Consider the following 19,985-nt stretch of genomic DNA (forward strand, 5'->3'; position numbering starts at 1 on the left):
CCCAGAAAACCTTGCAAATTGGTACTTTGTTTTAGGAAATTTAGGATACCATGAAGTCTACCTGAATCTAGGTGTAGCCCTTGTTCTGATCAGATGTCCTAAATACAAAATCTGGATTTAGGGGAAAACTGATTTTTATTTGGCAACCTTATTCCCTTTGAAGCAGTAAGTTTTAACAAATGGATGCTGCCTTCCTGTGAGGAGGCAAGGAGGAGAGTAAAAAGGCAACTATCTACATATTGAATCAAAGTAGAACCTCTAGGGGACTTTACAGCATCCAGATAAACCTTCAAGAATTGTGAGAAATAAGAAAGACTCTCAGTAAAACCCTGAGACATTACTGTCAAGGCGGATTGTTTTCTTCCCAAATGAAGGCCAAAAGGTATTGGCTAGTTTTATCAATTAGAATACTGAAGAATTCACCACATAAATCAATTACAGTAAAAAATTTATTTCCAGTGGTGAAATCCAGCAGGACCCTGTTGGGGCTCCTAGGCACAGAAGACTTTCTATTTATTCTCTGCTTCTTGACTCCAGCCTCCAGGACTTTCCTTGAGTTCCAAAAGGGCAGATTCCAACAAATTCCCTTCCAATCTGGGAAGGGAAGGGAGACAAAGACAAAGGAGGGGCAGTGAGGAAACAGTAGTGCAGCCTTAGGGCTAACATCATTTGGAGATTTTTGCCCATAAGGAAATGGCAGCTGACTCTACAGGGACAAAGGATTCGTGTTTCCAGAATCTATGGTGGTATCATCAGAAAGAGGACGAAAAAAGGGTCATTTAATTCACCTAGTTTGTTACTTTAACTACTGTCAAATTCTAGAATTATCTCTCCCTTTTGAGAAAAAGAAATTCTAGCATGATACTTCTCAAAGAAGTTGGAGGATCATAAATGGGTAGGGGCAGAAGAACTAATGAACATCATAAATGGAGCAGAGGATCTAATGAGAACAGAGTGGGTATCTCCCAGAGGGTCTAAACAAAAAGGAACAGGTGCAGAGACAGGGCCCTCTTGAGGTTCACTAGAGATCCCCACTATCTGAGCTGTCTTAGGACTAAAAGGCACTGGCTGTGTTATAGTAGTGAGGTTGGGCCCTGGAAGTGTGGTCCAGTGTCAACTAGTACTGGAAAATCCATCCCCATGTGGAGAAATGTTTCCCAAGTTGATTAAGAGGGAAGATTGGAAAGAGTCCCTGTGGTTCCTCTAAGTCCCATCATTGAGTCCTTGGAGGAGGATGGAATAGTTGGTTAGAGGTCTGAAGGCACATAAAGTAGTTAAATTTGTAACAATCTCTTTTCTAATGTCCTGGCTCTTTGCAATTATAGCAGAAACCAGGAACGTTTTGCTTTTGTTTTGGAGCCTTCATTTGCTACAGGTGAAGATTAAGAGTTTTGCACTCTTGGGTTTATGGTGCAAGTGTGCCGGTTTGCCAGATTAACAAAATCTGGAGTGAACGTAGTTTCCCATTCTATCTTGTTTCTTTTTTACTAGAAGGGAAAGGTCCTGATTCAGTCAATTAATTAACATAGGGTTAAAAGTTACCAGGGATAAATGAACCTCTGAAGGAAGACTAGAATTTTCTTTAAAAATAATCTGAAGTGGATTATAATAATCAGGAACAGGTTGATCAGATTTTTGTGTGCAAGCCTGAATTTTGTTCTAATCAACAGGCTTTGTAAAGCCTTAGGAATTGCTCAATGAAGTTGTCTAATGACTGATTTAGCCTGATCATATAGTAAGTTAGTGGGCTGCTTCTCCTGGTTGTAATTCTGGAGACTTTTCAGGATTTTCCCAATTATCAGTTTTCATCCAATGCTGAGCCTGATGTTTGCCAAAAGGCATATGAATGAACTGACATAAGTTAGAGAGTTGAGGGTGAAGAGTTTAAATGATTATATTAAATTCCTTAGCAAGTCTGTGAGGATCTTCAGTTAGTTTGGGAAAATCTTTGACTATGGCTCACTAAAGTTCAGCTTTAGTCCAGGGAGTATAAAAAATTAAGGGTTTATCTTCTGGATCTTCAGAAAGCTTAAAGGGATGGGTTCTGACAAGTTCACAGGAAAAGGAAGTGGGGAGAGTTTAAGAAATAAGGGAAGATTGGTGCGAGATTAGTATTGAGAAATTGAAGATGTAGAGGAGGCATACCATGGCTTAGAAGACGAGGAGGAAGATGGTGCTGGAGGTAGAATCTGAACAAAGAGAAGCAGCAGCCAAGGAAAAGCCCTAGACCTTGGGATCCATTTATCTTTTTAATCCTTTGTTTTCCTCAGTTGTAAAAATCTTATTTTGCAGAGAGGCAACCATAAAGAAGGCTGATCACCAAAGAACTGATACTTTCCAACTATGGTGCTGGACAAGACTCTTTTGAGAGTCCCTTGGACTGCAAAGAGGTCAAACCAGTCAATCCTAAAGGAAATCAACCCTGAATATTCATTGGAAGGACTGATACTGAAGCTCCAATACTTTGGCCATCTGAGGCGAAGAGCTGACTCATTGGAAAAGGCTCTGATGCTGGGAAAGATTGAGGGCAGGAGAAAGGGGCAGCAGAGGATGAGATGGTTGGATGGCATCACTGACTCAGTGGACATGAGTTTGAGCAAACTCCAAAAGGACAGTGAAGCCTGGCATGCTGCAGTTCATGGGGTTGCAAAGAGTCAGACACAACTGAGAGACTGAACAACAACAAATTTTAGACTCCTGATAACACTGGCTACCTTCAAAATACCTATCAAAATAAGCATTCCATTCAGTTCTGTAATTTTTGAGCTATTATAGTCCAACACAGTTTTAAGAAAATTAAGGGTGGGGAAATCAAACATTCCCCATTAGGGCCACTGATATTTGGTCAGTTCAGTCCATTCAGTTAGAAGTGCACATGAGAAAAGAGCTAGGTTTTAAAACAGAGAATCAGTCGAAGTGTCTGAAAGGTGAAGGGATGTACTGTCAAAATACTTCAATAACCCAGATCCCATTTGTCAGAGATTCTTCCTCTAATATAAACAATTTTCAAACAGCTTATAGCACAAGTGGCTCAACTCAAACACCTTGCAAATTAATCCCCACAGTCCTGATGGCACACTTGGTCCCAGAGGAGCCAGGCTGCAGGCTTTTTTAGCCAATCTCCAGAGGACAGGCCCTTCCAAAGCAAGAGACCAAACTTAAATTGGCCTCCAACAAAATTAGGGCTTCCCTAATGGCTCAGACAGTAAAGAATCTGCCTGCAATGCGGGAGACCCAGGTTCAATCCCTGGGTCAGGAACAACCCCTGGAAAAGGGAATGGGAACCCACTCTAGTATTGTTGCCTAGAGAATTCCATGGACAGAGAAGCTTGGCAGGCTACAGTCCATGGGGTCACAAAGAGTCAGACAGGACTGAATGACTAACACTTTCACTTTATTTCACTAACAAAATTTAAATTTCTTATTATTTCTCAGAAAAGAATGTTTTTGATATATTACACGGGGTGGGGAAAGCTCATATCTAAACATAGTATTTGTAACTGAGTAAAAGATACAGTCTAAATGATAAATTGATTGCAGGTACAATTATTCCTGGGCTTCTCAGGTGGCTCTAGTGGTAAAGAACCCTCCTGCCAATGCAGAAGACGTAAGAGATGTGAGTTTGATCCCTGGGTTGTGAAGATCCCCTGAAAGAGGGCATGGCAACCCACTCCAGTATTCTTACCTGGACAATCCCATGGACAGAGAAGCCTGGCGGGTATAGTCCATAGAGTCACAGAATCAGACATGACTGAATTGACTTAGCATGCACTCACAATTATTCCTTTAACTTTTTTATTTACTGAATGTATACAAATGCAAGTAAAAACCCTAAAAATATATATGAATATAAAATTTAGATTACCTGGATCACTAGCAAACTCTGTATTAGCATGAAGATAAATGAGGTCAGTGCTATGTGAACTGCTGTCATAAAGAAAAGAAAGTCCATGAAGTGACAATTATCAAGAATGTGACAATCTCCTGATGTTTTTGAGATTCTATATGCTTATCAATGAAAGAGCATGGGGATATATTTTTTGCATAAACTGCTTTTTGCATAAACACACAATTCTTGACAGTAGTAATGAAAATTCTCTTACTTATTACTGTAATGCTACTTTTTAGACCCTCATCATTTCCCAATTTATAAATAAACACAGATTCGAGGACTGAGGCTGCCATGGCTTCTTGCCAAGGCTACAAACTGACTTACATGGAATTTTTCACTAGAATAAGAGATTCGATGTGTCCTAAATGCCAGTTTCACAGTGGCAAGCTACCAGTCTTATTACCCTATTATTAGCTACAAAAACTTCTAAAGTAACCATAGAAAGAAGTCGATTTAGGGTCATTCAGAACAAGCTGAAGCAATAGTAACTGTGTATTATTGGTCACTTGGAGGTCCTTTACAATGTTGGAGTAAAGTGCAGAATTACTCTAGTCATAATGCAAGTATTAATAAAGATTAAGTTGCCAGAACTTCTTTTTGAAAATAATAGCATTGAGCCTTCATTATCCAAATTTGGGGAATGTGTTGCTTAAGCATAATAAACAGGCCGATTCAAAAACTGGGCAAAATTTTTGCTTAAGAAGTATTTTGCTTATCTAAGAGTTATTGCTATTTTCATTTGAACTAACTAATAGGGAAACATTCGAGGAGAATCACTTGCTTTTATAATCAACTTCTTAACTTTAGAATATGGGAAGAATTATCCCCAGAGCTATAAGCCATTTAGGACTACAGTTAAGTCCCCTGCATATGAACCTTCAAGTTGCGTACCTTTAAAGAGGCAAACATGCATTCGCACATCCAATCACGTTTGTTCCTGTGCCTGATGCACACTGTCACGTACATGCGGTTGTGCTTTTGTGTACAAGCTGGAGCTAAAACTGCAAGAGGATGACTTCACTGAACTCCTCACTGTGTAATACAAGGAGCCTACTAATGAAAGCTGATGGACTTGGAGGCCCGGAGAAAGGACAAAGAGAAAGAGGAAGAAGTAAGTGAAGAACTGAAGAGATTCACGACAGGGAAATGGCACAGAGATTTTCTTTATTTGAGGATGCACTGTGTTAGTTTCTGCGGCACAGGACCTGAATGTAGAACAGTACACGAAGGTTGCAGCAGCCATTCAGAATGCAATCCAGTGCTACGGGGTAATCTACGACAAGAAAAAAAGAGCTACTACCTAGACATCGATGGGTCACTTTTCCAAGTGGTAGGTAGAATTAAATCCACCAGAACCTGTGCCATCAATGTCAGGCACGAGTGAAATTGCAGCTCGCCCTCCATCTTCTATTGCTCACAATCCTTCAGCTCTACCATCTCCCACCTCCTCTCCCTCCTCCAGTCAGTAACTCTTCTTAACTGTTCATCTGATGCCAACCCCTGTATGCCATCTGTTGCACTGTACTACTATACTTTTCAAGGTACTGTACTGTAAGATTAAAAATTTCTTTATTTCTTGTGTTTTTTGCTTTTTTTAATGTATTATTTATGCGAAAAGTAATATAAACCTATTACAGTATGGTTCTGTATAGCCGATTGTATTAGTTGGGTACTTGGGCTGACTTTGTTGGACTTAACGAACAAACTGGGCTTACAAACACGCTCTCAGAATGGAACTCATTTGCATGTAGGGAACTTGTATTTGGTTGGGGGGAAAGAAAGAAAACATGATGTATGCTAGCCAGAGGGATTAAAGGAACAAAACCTCAAACACAGTCTCTTAATATCACGAAAAAAATCCACTCTCACCTCTTCTATTTAATATTTAACTGGAAGTTCTACTTAGTGCAATTAGGCCAGAAAAAGGAGTTAGCAGTCTCCATTATGAAAATGAAGAAGTAAAGCTTTCTTAACTCACAGAAGGTATTATCATGTACCTAGAAAATTTTGTGATATTTATAAGAAAAGCTACTGGAACTAACAAATGAGTTTTGCAGAATTGCAGGATACAAGGTTAATATACAAAAATCAATCACTTTTCTAATTATAAGCAATAAATAATCAGAAATGAATGTTCTTACAATACCATTTACAAAAGCATCAAAAATATGAAATACTTAAGGAGACCTATGACAAAGGATGTGCAATACCTGTAGACTAAAATGTGTTGTAAAACACTGAAAGGAATTAAAGAAAACCTAAATTGTATCAAAGCATATCATTTTCTGATTGAAAGACTCAATATTATTAAGGTGGCAATTCTCAAATAGAACTTCAGATTCAATACAATCTCAATTAAACAAAAAACAGTTTTCTAAAAATAGAAATTGAGAAATTGATTTTAAAATTTACATGGGATGCAAAGGATTTAATATAGCTAATACAACTTTATAAAAGAAAACATTTGGAGAAAAATTTGGAAAAATTTCAATTCACATTTACCATAAAGTTTCATTAATTAGAACACTGTAGCACTACAGGGGCCTCCCAGGGGGTGCAGTAGTAAAGAACTCACCTCCCAATGCAGGAGATGCAAGAGACCTGGGGTTGATTCCTGGGTTGGGAAGATTCCCTGGAGTAGAAATGACAACCTACTCCAGTATTGCCTGGAAAATTCCATGGACAAAGGAGTCTGGTGGGCTACAGTCCATGGGGTCACAGAGTCAGAGCCACAACTGACCACAGCACAGCACTGCACTGGCTACATGTGGTCAAATAGGTCAAAGGAACAGAACAGAAAAAATAGCTAGAGTAAGCATAGCAATAGGCTCACAACTATTTTATCAAAGGTAAAAAGGCAGTTTGATAGAGAAAGGACAATCTTCCGACACACGATGCTAGATGTTCATACACAATAAAACTTCAGTTCAAAGCTCACAGCATATAAATAAGTCACAACATATCCTACACAAATGTAAAATCTAAAAACTATAGAGCTTTTAAAAGAAGACATAAAAAAATATTTCTGTGTCCATGAGTTAGATTTTTTTAGATATGACATCAAAAATATAATGGATAAAAGAAATATTAATTACACTTCAACATAAGTAAGAATTTCTTCTTTAACAGAATTATTAAGAAATCAAAAAGATAAGCCACAGATTCTAAAAAAGTCACAAAACATATATGATAAAATACTTGCATCCAGAATACATAGGAAATTCTCAAAACTCAATAATAGAAGCATCTTTTTCCAAGTGGAGCTGAGGCTCTCCTTTCTCAACCACTGACCTTAAAGCAGGCAGAGAGAACCAGCTAGAAGGAGCCAAGCATAACACACAGACAACCAGGAAGTCCTTGTGCTGCCAGTAGGCTGAGACTCCTCTCTCCCTCTAAGAGAAATAGGATAGTCTGTTGCTTGTTGTTTAGTCACTAAGTAGTGTCTGAATGCTTGGACCCCATGGACTGTAGCCCTGCCAGGTCCATGGGATTTTCCAGGCAAGAATACTGGAGTGGGTTGCCACTTCCTTCTCCAGGGGATCCTCCTGATCCAGGGATTGAACCCGCATCTCCTTCATTGTCAGGCATATTACCACTGAGCTACTAGGGAAGGGATAGTCAGTAAGCATCATCAAAGTGCTCCACTAATGCTAAGTGACCAGGAGAGGTGCCCTTTCTCACCATCAGACCCGAGATTCACCTCACCCAGGGAGAAATACCAACATAGCTGGGACAGCACTGGCAAGAGGGACCGAGCCACTACAAGCAGTCCAGCAAAGCTTTTTTTTGACCCTGGGATTCTGAGAGTCTCCTTCCAAGCACATCTGAAAATACTAATGTGGTTAAAGGGCCTTGGTAGAGAAGATCCTGTCACAAGGATCCAGACCAGAAAGTGTTATGGATCTCTCACAGACAGGGTAGCCCTGATCCAACAAGAAAGCCTCTTTATTTCCACATGTCGGAGACCTCACTACCGCTGAGAGAAAACTGTGATCCAACGTACCAAACACTGTTTGCCTCTTCAGGCACCTTAGAAGGGTCCAGTAGGAGCACCAATAGTGCCAGATAAACAGAAAGATCACTGTAACCTGCAAAGCCTCTAAAAATAAGCTGTCTTTACAACTATAACTCTCAAAAGTAGGTCAAAACTGTGGCCTAAATCTAAATAAGGTGACTGCCTGCTAAAATAAAAGATTTAAGCAGAACCCAGACAAAATAGAAAATGTAACAGTAAATAAAATATCTAGGATATATATATATATTAATATATATATATATAACCCTAGGGTTAGGGTTATATATATATATATATATATGTATATATATATGTATATATGTACATATATATGTATATACGTGTGTGTGTATATATATATATATAAATCACCTATCATACCAGATGCCAAGATAATCACAGTCTTAAAGAGAAAAGACTGATCCCAAACTGAGAAGAATTAGACTTTGAAATCACTTAACAAGAATTTTAAGGGAATCATCATAAATATTACTCAACAATCAATTATATTGATTGTTTTATCTCTTTAAATAAATAAAAATAGAAAAATCTCTGCAAATGAAGTATTTAAAAGTAGCAAATGGAAATTATAGAACTGAAAAATTCAGGAACAAAACGTTTACTGAATGGAATCAACAGTAGAGTGGAGACGACACAGTAAAGAATCAATGAAACTGAGAACAAATCAGTAGAATTAATCTAATTCAAGCAACAGAGAAAATATATCAAAAAACATGAACAGAGTTTAATGGGCCTAAGGAGACTAAGGGACAATAAGAAATGATCCAATATTCATATCATTTGAGTTCCAGAAGGAGAAAAGAAAAAAATGGTGCTAAAAATATATTCAAAGATAATGACTGAAACTTGTTGATGAAAGACACACACCTGATTATTTAGGAAGCTGAACATTCCAAAAGTGATAAACTCAAAGAAATCATGCCAAGACAAACTTCTGAAAACTGAAGAAAAAGAAAAATTCTTGAAAGCAGTTAGAAAGAAATGACATCTACAGGGGAACACCAATTTAGATGACAGCAGATTTCTCATATGAAAACCATGGCAGCCAGAAAGAAGTGGCATCATGTTTTCAAGTCCTGAAAGAAAAGAACTGTCAACATGAATTTTATACCTGGGAGAACTTTATACCTGAGGAATGAAAGGTAAATAATGACATTTTCAGATAGAGGAAAAGTAAAAGAATTTGTTGCCGGCCAACTTACCCTTAAGCATTAAGTAAAGGAAGTTCTGCAATAAAAGAGCTTGAAGCATCAGCAAGGAAAGGGAAGCCACAGTAAAAGCAGAAATATGGATACATACAATAGACTTCCTTTTCCTCATGAGTTTCCTAAATTACATATGATGATTAAAACAAAAATGAGAGAGTATACATATCATGCACCTGTCTTATGTGTGGCACTTATCAATGTGGTCATTCAGATAATACTGTTTTCTCTTTGCTAGTAAAACATAAGCCTCTAAAGAACTAAGTTCATAACTCAATATCCATCATAATATCATCATAGTATCTTTCAGAATAATTAGGACTTATTATTATTCAATAAAATTTTACTAAGTGAATAAATAAAATGAAGAGTAAAATATTTATCATCACCCTCTCTCTTCTAAATACTAGGTAAATAATTCAAATATTAAAATGACTATTATGAAAAGCATTAAGAAAAATAACTTGCTGAGAAATACTATGATCTATAATTAAATACCTAATTACCTAGTCACATAATTTTTCACCAACATATTTCTTTGTGTTATGCTACTTTTAAGACAGCATTCAACAATATTTCACAGATTTTTAAGACAGCATTCAATAATATTTCATGGCTTTATAACTTTATGGGAACTAAAGAAGAACAAAGAAGAATGTATACTTTAAAAAATAAGAACCTTCATTTTATCATATAGGAACCCTTCTTCCACATGCATGTGTGCTAATTCACTTCAGTCATGTCCAGCTCTTTTGTGATGCTACGGATTATAGTATCCCAGCATCCTCTGTCCAGGGGATTCTCCAGGCAAGAATACTGGACTGGGTTGCTGTGCCCTCCTCCAGGGGATCTTCCTGACCCAGAGATCGAACCCGAGTCTCTTAGGTCTCCTAACTAAGTTAGCAGGCAGGTTCTTGACCATTAGCACCAACTACAGCCAAGTTCAATAATATGGTTAACATTAAGAATTAATGTGAGTAACACTGCTTAGTATAAAAGTCCTATGGCCGGAGAGGGTGTGGAGAAAAGGGAACCCTCTTACACTGTTGGTGGGAATGCAAACTAGTACAGCCACTATGGAGAACAGTGTGGAGATCCCTTAAAAAACTGGGAATAGAACTGCCATATGACCCAGCAATCCCACTGCTGGGCATACACACCGAGGAAACCAGAATTGAAAGAGACGCGTGTACCCCAATGTTCATCGCAGCACTGTTTACAATAGCCAGGACATGGAAGCAACCTAGATGTCCATCAGCAGATGAATGGATAAGGAAGCTGTGGTACATATACACAATGGAATATTACTCAGCCATTAAAAAAAATACATTTGAATCGGTTCTATTGAGATGGATGAAACTGGAGCCCATTATACAGAGTGAAGTAAGCCAGAAAGAAAAACAACAATACAGTATACTAATGCATATATATGGAATTTGAAAGATGGTAACGATAACCCTATATGTGAGATAGAATAAGAGACACAGATGCATAGAACAGTCTTAAGGACTCTGAGGGAGAAGGTGAGGGTGGGACCTTCTGGGTCAATAGCATTGAAACATGTATATTATCGTATGTGAAACAGAACACCATTCCATGTTCGATGCATGAGACAGATGCTCAGGGCTGGGGCAATGGAATGACCCAGAGGGATGGGATGGGGAGGGAGGTGGGAGGGGGGTTCAGAATGGGGAACACATGTAAACCCATGGCTGATTCATGTCAATGTATGGCAAAAACCACTACAATATTGTAAAGTAATTAGCCCACAACTAAAATAAATAAATTTATTAAAATAAATAAATAAATAAATAAATGTAAAAAAAAAATGAAAAAGATGTACTTGAGAGAATAGTTCATTATCTCAAAGCAGTTACAAATAAAGGGCCATTCCTCACAGGAAAAAAAAAAAAAAAAAGTCCTATGGCCTTATTTTTAACTTACGGTGTTTCTCATGGAGGTTAGGGGCCCAAGTTTCCATTCTGAGATCTGGAAATGATTGGAGATGTTTTCTAGAATAATCACTGTAGCCCTAGAATGTCATAAGTTTCTATTTCATACTTTAGACTCCAAGCTAGGCCCCAACTTCTATTGCTGTATTTCTAGCCTCCTCACATTGAAGAATATGAAATGTGGGAGGTATGCATTTTCTAAAAGAATCTCTTTAGGATCTTGAAAATTATATATTAGGACTTATCCTGACATTACTTAATGTGGAATGAATTCCTGATAGTGGTGTGCATCAGTAAACTTATAAGAATGCCCAAGCCTAAATGGGCTTTCCTGGTAGCTCAGCTGGTAAAGAATCCACCTGCAATGTAGGAGACCTGGGTTGGGAAGATCCCTTGGAGAAGGGCATGGCAACCCACTCCAGTATTCTTGCCTAGGCAATTCCCATGGACAGAGGAGCCTGGTGGGCTGCCGTCCATGGGATTGCAAAGAGTTGGACACAACTGAGTGACCAAATGCACAGACAAGCCTAAATAAAAATGAATTTCATAGTCCCATTCACCTTTAAGCCGTTTTAATCATGGTTGTGATACAAAGAAAAGATGGTCCTAAGGTCTGCTCTCTAGAGTCAGGAAATCAAATGTATCACAATGTGTAATATGATGTAAAAGGAATGTGTGTAGGAAATAATTCAGGACCATGTTCACCAGAAGCTTGATAAATTTGATAAAAATTAAATATTCAATACAGGAAAAAATACCACAGATGCAAATGAAAGACTTACATTATTCCAAGAAATCTTAGTTAGCACAGATATGACATCCATCTGAGCATTCTCTTTAACTTATGAAAGGCTCATTACCACTATGATGGAAATAAACTATCCTAATGGACACTGGGTACTGAGTAAGTATTTTAGAGACCAAGAAAAACATAAGCCAACACTGACTATATTAAAAAAAAATAAAAAAACCCTCCATCGTCATTATAATAAGGAAACAAAGGCATCATTCACCAACCTAACAAGTTTTAATTAAAAGTTTGATGATATCCACTACAGGAAAGCAGGCAAGGGTGTGGTGGAAAAAGTTCACACCATTGGTAAGAATATAAATTGGAGAACCATTTCTGAAAAGTAATTTGGCAATATTTTTTTGAAAATTGAACTGGACATCCCTTTTGATCCAGAAAACTCACAATTTGGAATTTACCTTACAGAGATGACTATCAAGGTTTTAACTATAAAGTTATCTTTTGCAAAATTGTAATAGCAAAAGTACTGGGAACAACTAAATTGTCCAACAATAACAGCAAAAACAAAGACAACAGCTAACACTTGCTACCCAGCCTAGCTGGCACTTAATATGTATAATTTTACCTAAACTGTACAAAAATATTGGGATATTATGCCTATTTTAAAGATGAAAGACATAAGCATGAGGAGTTCTCCCTCAAGTTTCCTTAGATAGAAAGCAGCAGAGGTGAGATATAAACCTGTACCAATTACAGAGTGCCCACCCTTAGGGAATATCATAGTTAAGAATAGAAGATAATACTTATGGCTGATTTGCATTGTTGTATGGCAGAAACTAACACAATAGTATAAAGCAATTATCCTCCAATTAAAAATGTTTTTTAAAAGAAAAAAAAGAATAGAGGTAGTTATACATGTGTTATGGAGTAGGAAATGATGGCCCACTCCAGTATTCTTGCCTGGAAAATCCCTTGGATGCAGGAATCTGGTGGGCTACAGTCCTTGGGGTCACAAAAAGTCAGACCCAACTGAGCATACCATTGCATACATGTGTTGATATTAAAAACAAACCTCCAAAAGAAAAAAGGAGGTGTAAACTAGATGAGAATATGCTTTCATGTGTGTTAGTGTGTGTGTGTGTGTGTGTGTGTGTAATTAGTTTGGATTTTATTTTCTAGAAAAAAATTACCAAATAAGTTAATAATTACCTAGTTAACTTTGGATTGTGTACGTGTATTGTTTTTATTTGGGCTTCCCAGGTGGCTCAGAGGTAAAATGTTTGCCTGTCAATCAGAAGATGTGGGTTTGATCCCTGGGTCAGGAAAATCCCTGGAGAAGGAAATGGCAATCCACTCCAGTATTCCTGCCTGGGAAACCACATGGACAGAGGAGCCTGGTGGGATACAGGCTATGGGGTTGCAAAGAGTCGGATATGACTTAGCAACTAAACAACAACACGTTTTTATTTAGAAACATCAATAGCCACTGTATAGGCAAGAAAATTACAACTTGTTTTTTTTAACCTCTTTGTAGTTTTATACATTTAAAACACAAAAATGACATATTTTAAAGTAATAACAGCAATGCTAGCAATAAAATCTATGAACCAGTAATTTTAACCTAACAATCACTAAATTATTCCTTTCATATGTTAATTTAATCATTTATATATTTACTAAGCACTTAACCATATAAACAATTTCCTCGGTGAAGAGTTGTCAAAACATTTTCTGAAAAAGCTAGATAGGAAATGTGTTAGGCTTTGTGGATCATAAGATCTTGGTCACAACTACTCAACTCTGCCACTGTACGATAGACAATATATATACAAAAAATTACTGTAGCTGTATTTCAACAAAACTTTATTTATAAAAATAGGAATCAAATCAGTTTGGTATATATAGTTTGCCAACTCCTGTTTTAGGTGATTATTTTTAATCTCTCTAGGTGTTCTTAGCCTAAATATATATATATATGTGTGTGTATAGTTATAATAAATACATATCCATATAATTTATATATGCCTATTGATAGCACACATACACACATCATTTTAAAAGAACCAACTAAGAGGTTATGCCTGGCTTAAGTATAAGATAGAGATGCAATACCATGGAGTTATGTAAAAATTAATAATATTAATGATTATATACTTAACTGATAACAAGTAAGTTATTAAAAGTGAAGAGTTTTGAGGAGAAAACATGATGCAGCATTATTCTCAGATTTTGCATAAAGAAAGCAGTGGGTGAACTAAAGAGAAAACTAATTGTGATCTGGATAAAATACATCAAGAACACAGGCCATTCCTATTTTGGGAAAAGCAAAAGACATCCCAAATCAAAACTAGGTGATGAATTCTTCACTACACAATTATATTGAATGTGCATCTGGAATACTCATTTTAGTTGCACATATCAGTACCAGAAACGCACAGGATAACCTGTAGGCTGTTCAAGAAACAGCATTAAAAATAGCTCAAAGACAGAAGTGATTTTAGTCAAAGAAATAATATATACGCAACTAAGCAACAACTGTAAGACAATAAGAAACTTAAAAGTAGAGAGAGAGCAGGTCCATTTGCCAAATTTTTTTAAAAAATTTAAATGAAATACAACATTCATATTTTACAAATCAACTTCCATTAACAAATCCTGGAATTTAAAATTAGACCATAAAAAATACAATTGAATACATATGAGAAAGGGTATAGCCATGGGAGCAAAACAAGAATATCTTTTGTTCCATGTTCTCTAACACTAATCAGTTTACATAATAATGAAGACCTGAGTTCCATAACATCTTCCCCATGGGAGTCAGTCCATAAGTTGACTTGTTCCATTTTTGAATCATGAAACTAGAAAGTTTTAGCAGCTTGGAAAATTTCATAGTTCTAAATAAATGGTACACTTTCGGATAACCTGATTCTTCCACAGATCATCACACTTGAAGATGAAAAATGATGTGAAATAAGAGATACGGGGATAAAATTCTGAACAATGTACCTTTTATTTCCTTCAAGCGCATGTTGTACCCTGGTCTGCCATGGTTCACTGCAACCAAATTGGTTTTCTCTTCTTGTATCCATATCCAAATCAGCGTTCTCTCAGAAGGCAAAAACTAACCTCATTACACCTGTGAATGTCATCAGTCAGGATATGAGTAGCTGATCCATGTTGCTTTCTCAAAGAATGTACCTGAAGATTTCCAGAATATTATTTTTTCCTAGTAGTAAGAAAAGCTTTAAAACATTCTTTTAGCTAGGTGATATAGACCTGACTTTAATAATTCCCTGAACATACTGTTCTTTTGGTAAAAAATTCTGAGAAATACCTGAGTAGCTTTAGATCATTTTTGTGATTAAATGTTTCAATTCAGTGAATTGTATCAAAGGAAATATATTAAGATATATTCCTTTAGTGAGTAAATTAAATTGAGTAAAACCTCAGAAGAAATAGTAGTTAGAAAGGGCAATAGAAAAATAATAATCATTCTGATAATTAACCCTGCATTGGCAGGTGGATTACTTACCACCGTGCCACCTGGGAAGCCCTAAAAATATGTAAAATTTTAAAATTACCATGTTGACACTTGGGAACCCAAATTAGTGTAGGCAGTTCTTTTTGAGTTACTAACTAAGAGAATATATCTATCCACTTTAAAAATCTAAGAAATGAAAAACAAAACATTAGAATGTTCATTCAGAGGGTTTACATCATTAGAGCTAATTTGTTGTTGTTCAGTCGCCCAGTCATGTCCAACTCTTTGAGACCCAACGGACTGCAGCACACCAGGCTTCCCTGTCCCTCACTCTCTCCCAAAGTCTAAGAAATTATTATACATATATCTTTATTATACATAAGCCCATGTCAATATATCTTTGAAAGTGAAAGTGTTAGTCATTCAGTCGTGTCTGATTCTTTGCAACCCCATGGACTGTTGCCAACCAGGCTCCTCTGTCTGTGGGATTTCCCAGGCAAGGCTACTGGAGTAGGTCACCATTTCCTACTCCAGGGGATCTTCCTAACCCAGGGATCGAACCTAGGTCTCTCACATTGCAGGCAGATTCTTTACCACCTGAGCCACCAGGGAAACCTTTATGAGGTTTCAATTCACCAAGTTCAAATAATAAATTCACATATATCAGGTTTACTTTTATTGTGGACACAATTTGGAGTTTTTAATCAAATATTTCTCTCTTTTCGATATCAAAAGTATGTGCTAACTGAATAAAGTTAAGAATTTCATTCAATACAGCAAATGTTTACCAAATGTTCCCTATGTACAGGACACATGCTAGGTGCCAGAATATAAGCACATATAAAATAAAGCCCTTTCTTCAAAGGGCTTAAAATCAAATACTGTTAAGTAGTTATAAAGTAAAAACAAACAAACAAACTAGTTATACAAATAGTTATAAAGTTTAAAAAAGGGCCAATATTTTGAAAATGTTCAAGTAAATATGGGTTTTCAATGAGATAAGTGTGTATTCCACATTTGTGGAGAGCTCAAAAAAAGAATTCATAAAGGAGGAAGCTTTGATTGGGCTTTGAAGGCTAGATGGAATTTATACAGAAAGGGGTGCACAGAGAGACACGGTATGGATGGCAGAGCATCCACAGAGAAGTAGAAGTGACTAAGAGGCAGTGACTAGAAGATGTCACTCACCCTACCTCACAAAACAGCTAACGCACAAGTATACAGATGTGTGGAGGGAAAAACAAAAATCAGGGTGACAGTATTTCTGCACATACTCTTAAAACTCCAGATAAGGAATTTGGACTTAATTTAAGAAGCAACAGAAAGCAGCAAGTAATTTTGGGCACAGTTAGCTTGAATGTCTAGTGGCACAGAACTGATAGATTGCAGAGAGATGTTAGGCAAAGATTAATTTGGAGGTTATTGATATAATCCAGAAAAATGAAGATAATGAGCTGAACCACATGGCAGTGGAAGGAATGAAAGGAAAGGAATAACGTGGGAAATGTGGCACAAATAGAATCTAGAACACTTAGCAGTTGATTTGATTAGGGATGGGCATGGAATGGATGAGATGAAGTCAAAATTGACCCTAAGATTTTTGTTGGTATAATTATTTCAGCCATTCTGGAAACCACAAAACAATGTGCCTTTCTTTGTGCATCTGTTTTTGCTTGCTTTTCCTTTCATTGTATCAGGACATTAGTAGTCTTTTTCAATCTGGAGGTCATGTCTTTAAATCTAGAGAGAACTTTTCATACCAGTTCTGTGATAAATTTCTTAGTTTAATTTGTCCTGTTTTCTCTTTCTGGAACTCCCGTTATATATTTTCCTCCCAGATTTTCTCATGTGCTTTTGTGAATTATTTAAAATTTTAAAATTATTACATAAATAGTTTCTATATATTCTTCTAGAAGATTTGAAGTATTTTTTCAAAATAAATATTTAATCTATCCAGAAGTGAATTTTGTATATGACATGTTGCAAAGATCCAATTCCTTTTTTTCTGATATGGATTGCTAACTTTTTATGTAACAGGTCTCAAAAGTCCATCTTTCCCCCAAAGATCTTCAAGGTCACCTCTTAAATAATATTAAGTTTTCTTATGTACATATCTATTTTGAGGTAGTGTTACTGCTCTATTGATGATCCCTACACCAATATTATACTGATTTAATCACTACTGCACTATAAAATCTTATGTGGTACAGGAGTTTCTCTGCAATGTTCTTCTTTAGATGTTTCTTATATACTCTTTACTATTTCAAACAAATTTTAAATAATCTTATCAACTTCGCTGAGAAATCTTTTTTGAAAAGTCACTAAATTTACAGGTTAAGTTGAGAGAATTCATATTTGAGAAGCTTTCTATTCATTGCTCCATTTATTTAGGTCTCTGTAATGTCTTTCCATATAGTTTTAATTATATTTCTTTTGTTGGATTTATTTCTCTGTACCTAATTTATAGCTATTTAGCTATTAACTATTATGTAATTTTACATTTTCTAATCACTGCTGATTTCAGAAATGCAATCACTTTTTGTATAATCAAAGGCTGTCAAAATTTCTTATGAATTTTCTTATTTGTCTATAGATTTTTAAATTTTTTCTGTTAACAATATAATTTTCAAAAAATGCCAGTTTTTAACTCTTTTTCAGTTTATTAACTTTCATGTATCACTAATGTTTCCCACATGCTTCATCAAATCTAATGTCTATTAATTTCATTTTTCAAGTTCTAAAGTGTATCCGATACTCTAATCTGTCATAGATTTTACTCTTTAAAACTCCATCCATTCTTCTCCTCCAATCTTTATGAAGCCACTCCATGCCAACCTTTGTCCACATTTTCCCCATTTCTTATTATTCAAGATGGTTCTGGGACTTCCTCAGTGGCCCAGTGGCTAAGACTCTGCATTCCCAATGCAAGAGGCCTGTGTTTGATCCCTGGTCAGTGAACTAGAACCCACATGCCACAAATAAGGCCCAGTGCAGCCAAATAAATATTGAAAAAAATATACAGCTCTTCCAACTTAAAAAAAAAAAAAATACAGTGCCTCCATTATTCTCTCAAATAGAAGTGGAAATCATAAGACATACTTGTTCTTTTCTTCAATTTGAATAAAATGTTTCTAAGATTATAACACTGAATACAATCTTTGTCCCATGTTTTGGGTAAATATTCAATTAGATTAATAAATTTTCCATCTATTAATAGTTTTCTAAGAGGTTTTTTTGAACTAGGTAAGGCTCAGCACACAATTCTAATATGTGGGTATTTTCCCACATATTAGATCAATTTTCTGGCATCAACTTTGTATCCTACAATTCTACTCAACTCTGACACTAAGGACCTGGAAATAGCATCAGATCTCACAGATTAAGTGTTCACACCTAAACACCCACTTAAAATGCCAATTACAAGACCAGGTTGTCACCTGTGCTTCTGACTGACTGGCTACAGATTAGAAGTTCCAACAAATCCCACCTTGGGTTGAATAAGAATATTGACTCATTTCATCCTCACCAATGATGATTGGTATGTTATTTCCTCTGTTACATATATTACTTAGAAGGAACTGGCTTCCAGGAATGCTTGAAGTGAGTGAAAGTCACTCAGTTGTGTCTGACTCTTTGCGATCCCATGGGAGAAGAGAAGCCGCTCCCTTCTCCAGGGGGAATGCTTAACAAACTTCAAATACTTTAGCAATAACTTTGAAATTCCATTAATTATCTGAATACAAGAATGACAATGTAGTAAAGTAACGGAAAATGATTTGGGGTACATTTTGAATTACATTTTTGGTTTATAGAGTCCAAAGAAAAAAATCAGAAAAAAAAGCTACAGATCTCTTTTCTAAAAGTACTATGGCCAAAGCAAATCTTAAAATAAAGACAAAGTCAACTGTAGCACAGGTAATGGATCTTGAGAGAAAAGTTTGTATTTTCAGTTGATAAAATAATCATGTTCATTCAATGCAAGACCAAAGTTCTTCTACAACTGAATAAAGATGAAACCAGCTAAGATGTTTGCTCTAATCTTTAAAAAGACCTAAAGAGAAGGGATGCCTCTTGACTATTAAGACCAAATAAGTAAGAATTTTATCTTAAGGACATTTGAGTGACTTGAGTACCAGAACAATCTTCTATCCTCAATATATGCAATGAAGGACAGCTTTCATGTTATTAAAGTGTGACCACAGTATTCACTAAAATTCTTTATAGGAGTCTTAGTCATATGTAATACATAAAAAGTTTCTGTGCAAAAGATAAATTGGATTCGACTTGATATTTTTGCTTTACAACAGACAATACTGCATATGAGAAAAAAAGGAATAAAATCGACACATAAGTAGACAAGCAAGGGACAAACGGGAAAAAAACAACAGGGCTTCAAGACAGTTATATCATTATTTGGTTATTGTTTGTTTTTTAAATTTCAGAAAAAACTCTTGCTTCATGTTCACTGGGGCATATCAAAACAGAATGACATATGTCTTCTCTTCTACACAGTCTGAAAAACCAAAGGATAAGGTAAGGAAGATAAGCTGAAATATTCCTCTTCATTCTCTCTCTTCTCATTCCTCCTTCCCTCCCTCTTTCATTTTAATAATTTCGATAAGAAAAGTCTTTAATTAGATTGTTTCTCCAGGCACATTCTTAGGGGAA

At 36.2% G+C, this 19,985-nt stretch overlaps 2 protein-coding genes across 10 annotated transcripts in view; one reads left to right on the forward strand and one right to left on the reverse strand.

Annotated features, from left to right (window-relative positions):
* Positions 1-19,985, forward strand: part of LOC145547098 (uncharacterized) — a 745,699-nt gene that overhangs the window by 714,527 nt on the left and 11,187 nt on the right. For all 4 annotated transcript variants that reach the window (XR_014083532.1, XM_081595830.1, XM_081595851.1 and 1 more), the window contains one exon: positions 19,760-19,850. Coding sequence is in view for 3 of the 4 variants with exons in the window: in XM_081595830.1 (XP_081451956.1) it covers positions 19,760-19,850 (91 nt within the window). In the remaining variant the exon portion in view is untranslated. The remainder of the gene's footprint in view (positions 1-19,759; positions 19,851-19,985) is intronic.
* Positions 1-19,985, reverse strand: part of STPG2 (sperm tail PG-rich repeat containing 2) — a 601,931-nt gene that overhangs the window by 155,341 nt on the left and 426,605 nt on the right. The window lies entirely within an intron of this gene.

This window comes from Giraffa tippelskirchi, chromosome 1, assembly GCF_054371585.1.
Source record: "Giraffa tippelskirchi isolate mGirTip1 chromosome 1, T2T-mGirTip1v1.2.pri, whole genome shotgun sequence".
Lineage (NCBI taxonomy): Eukaryota > Metazoa > Chordata > Mammalia > Artiodactyla > Giraffidae > Giraffa > Giraffa tippelskirchi.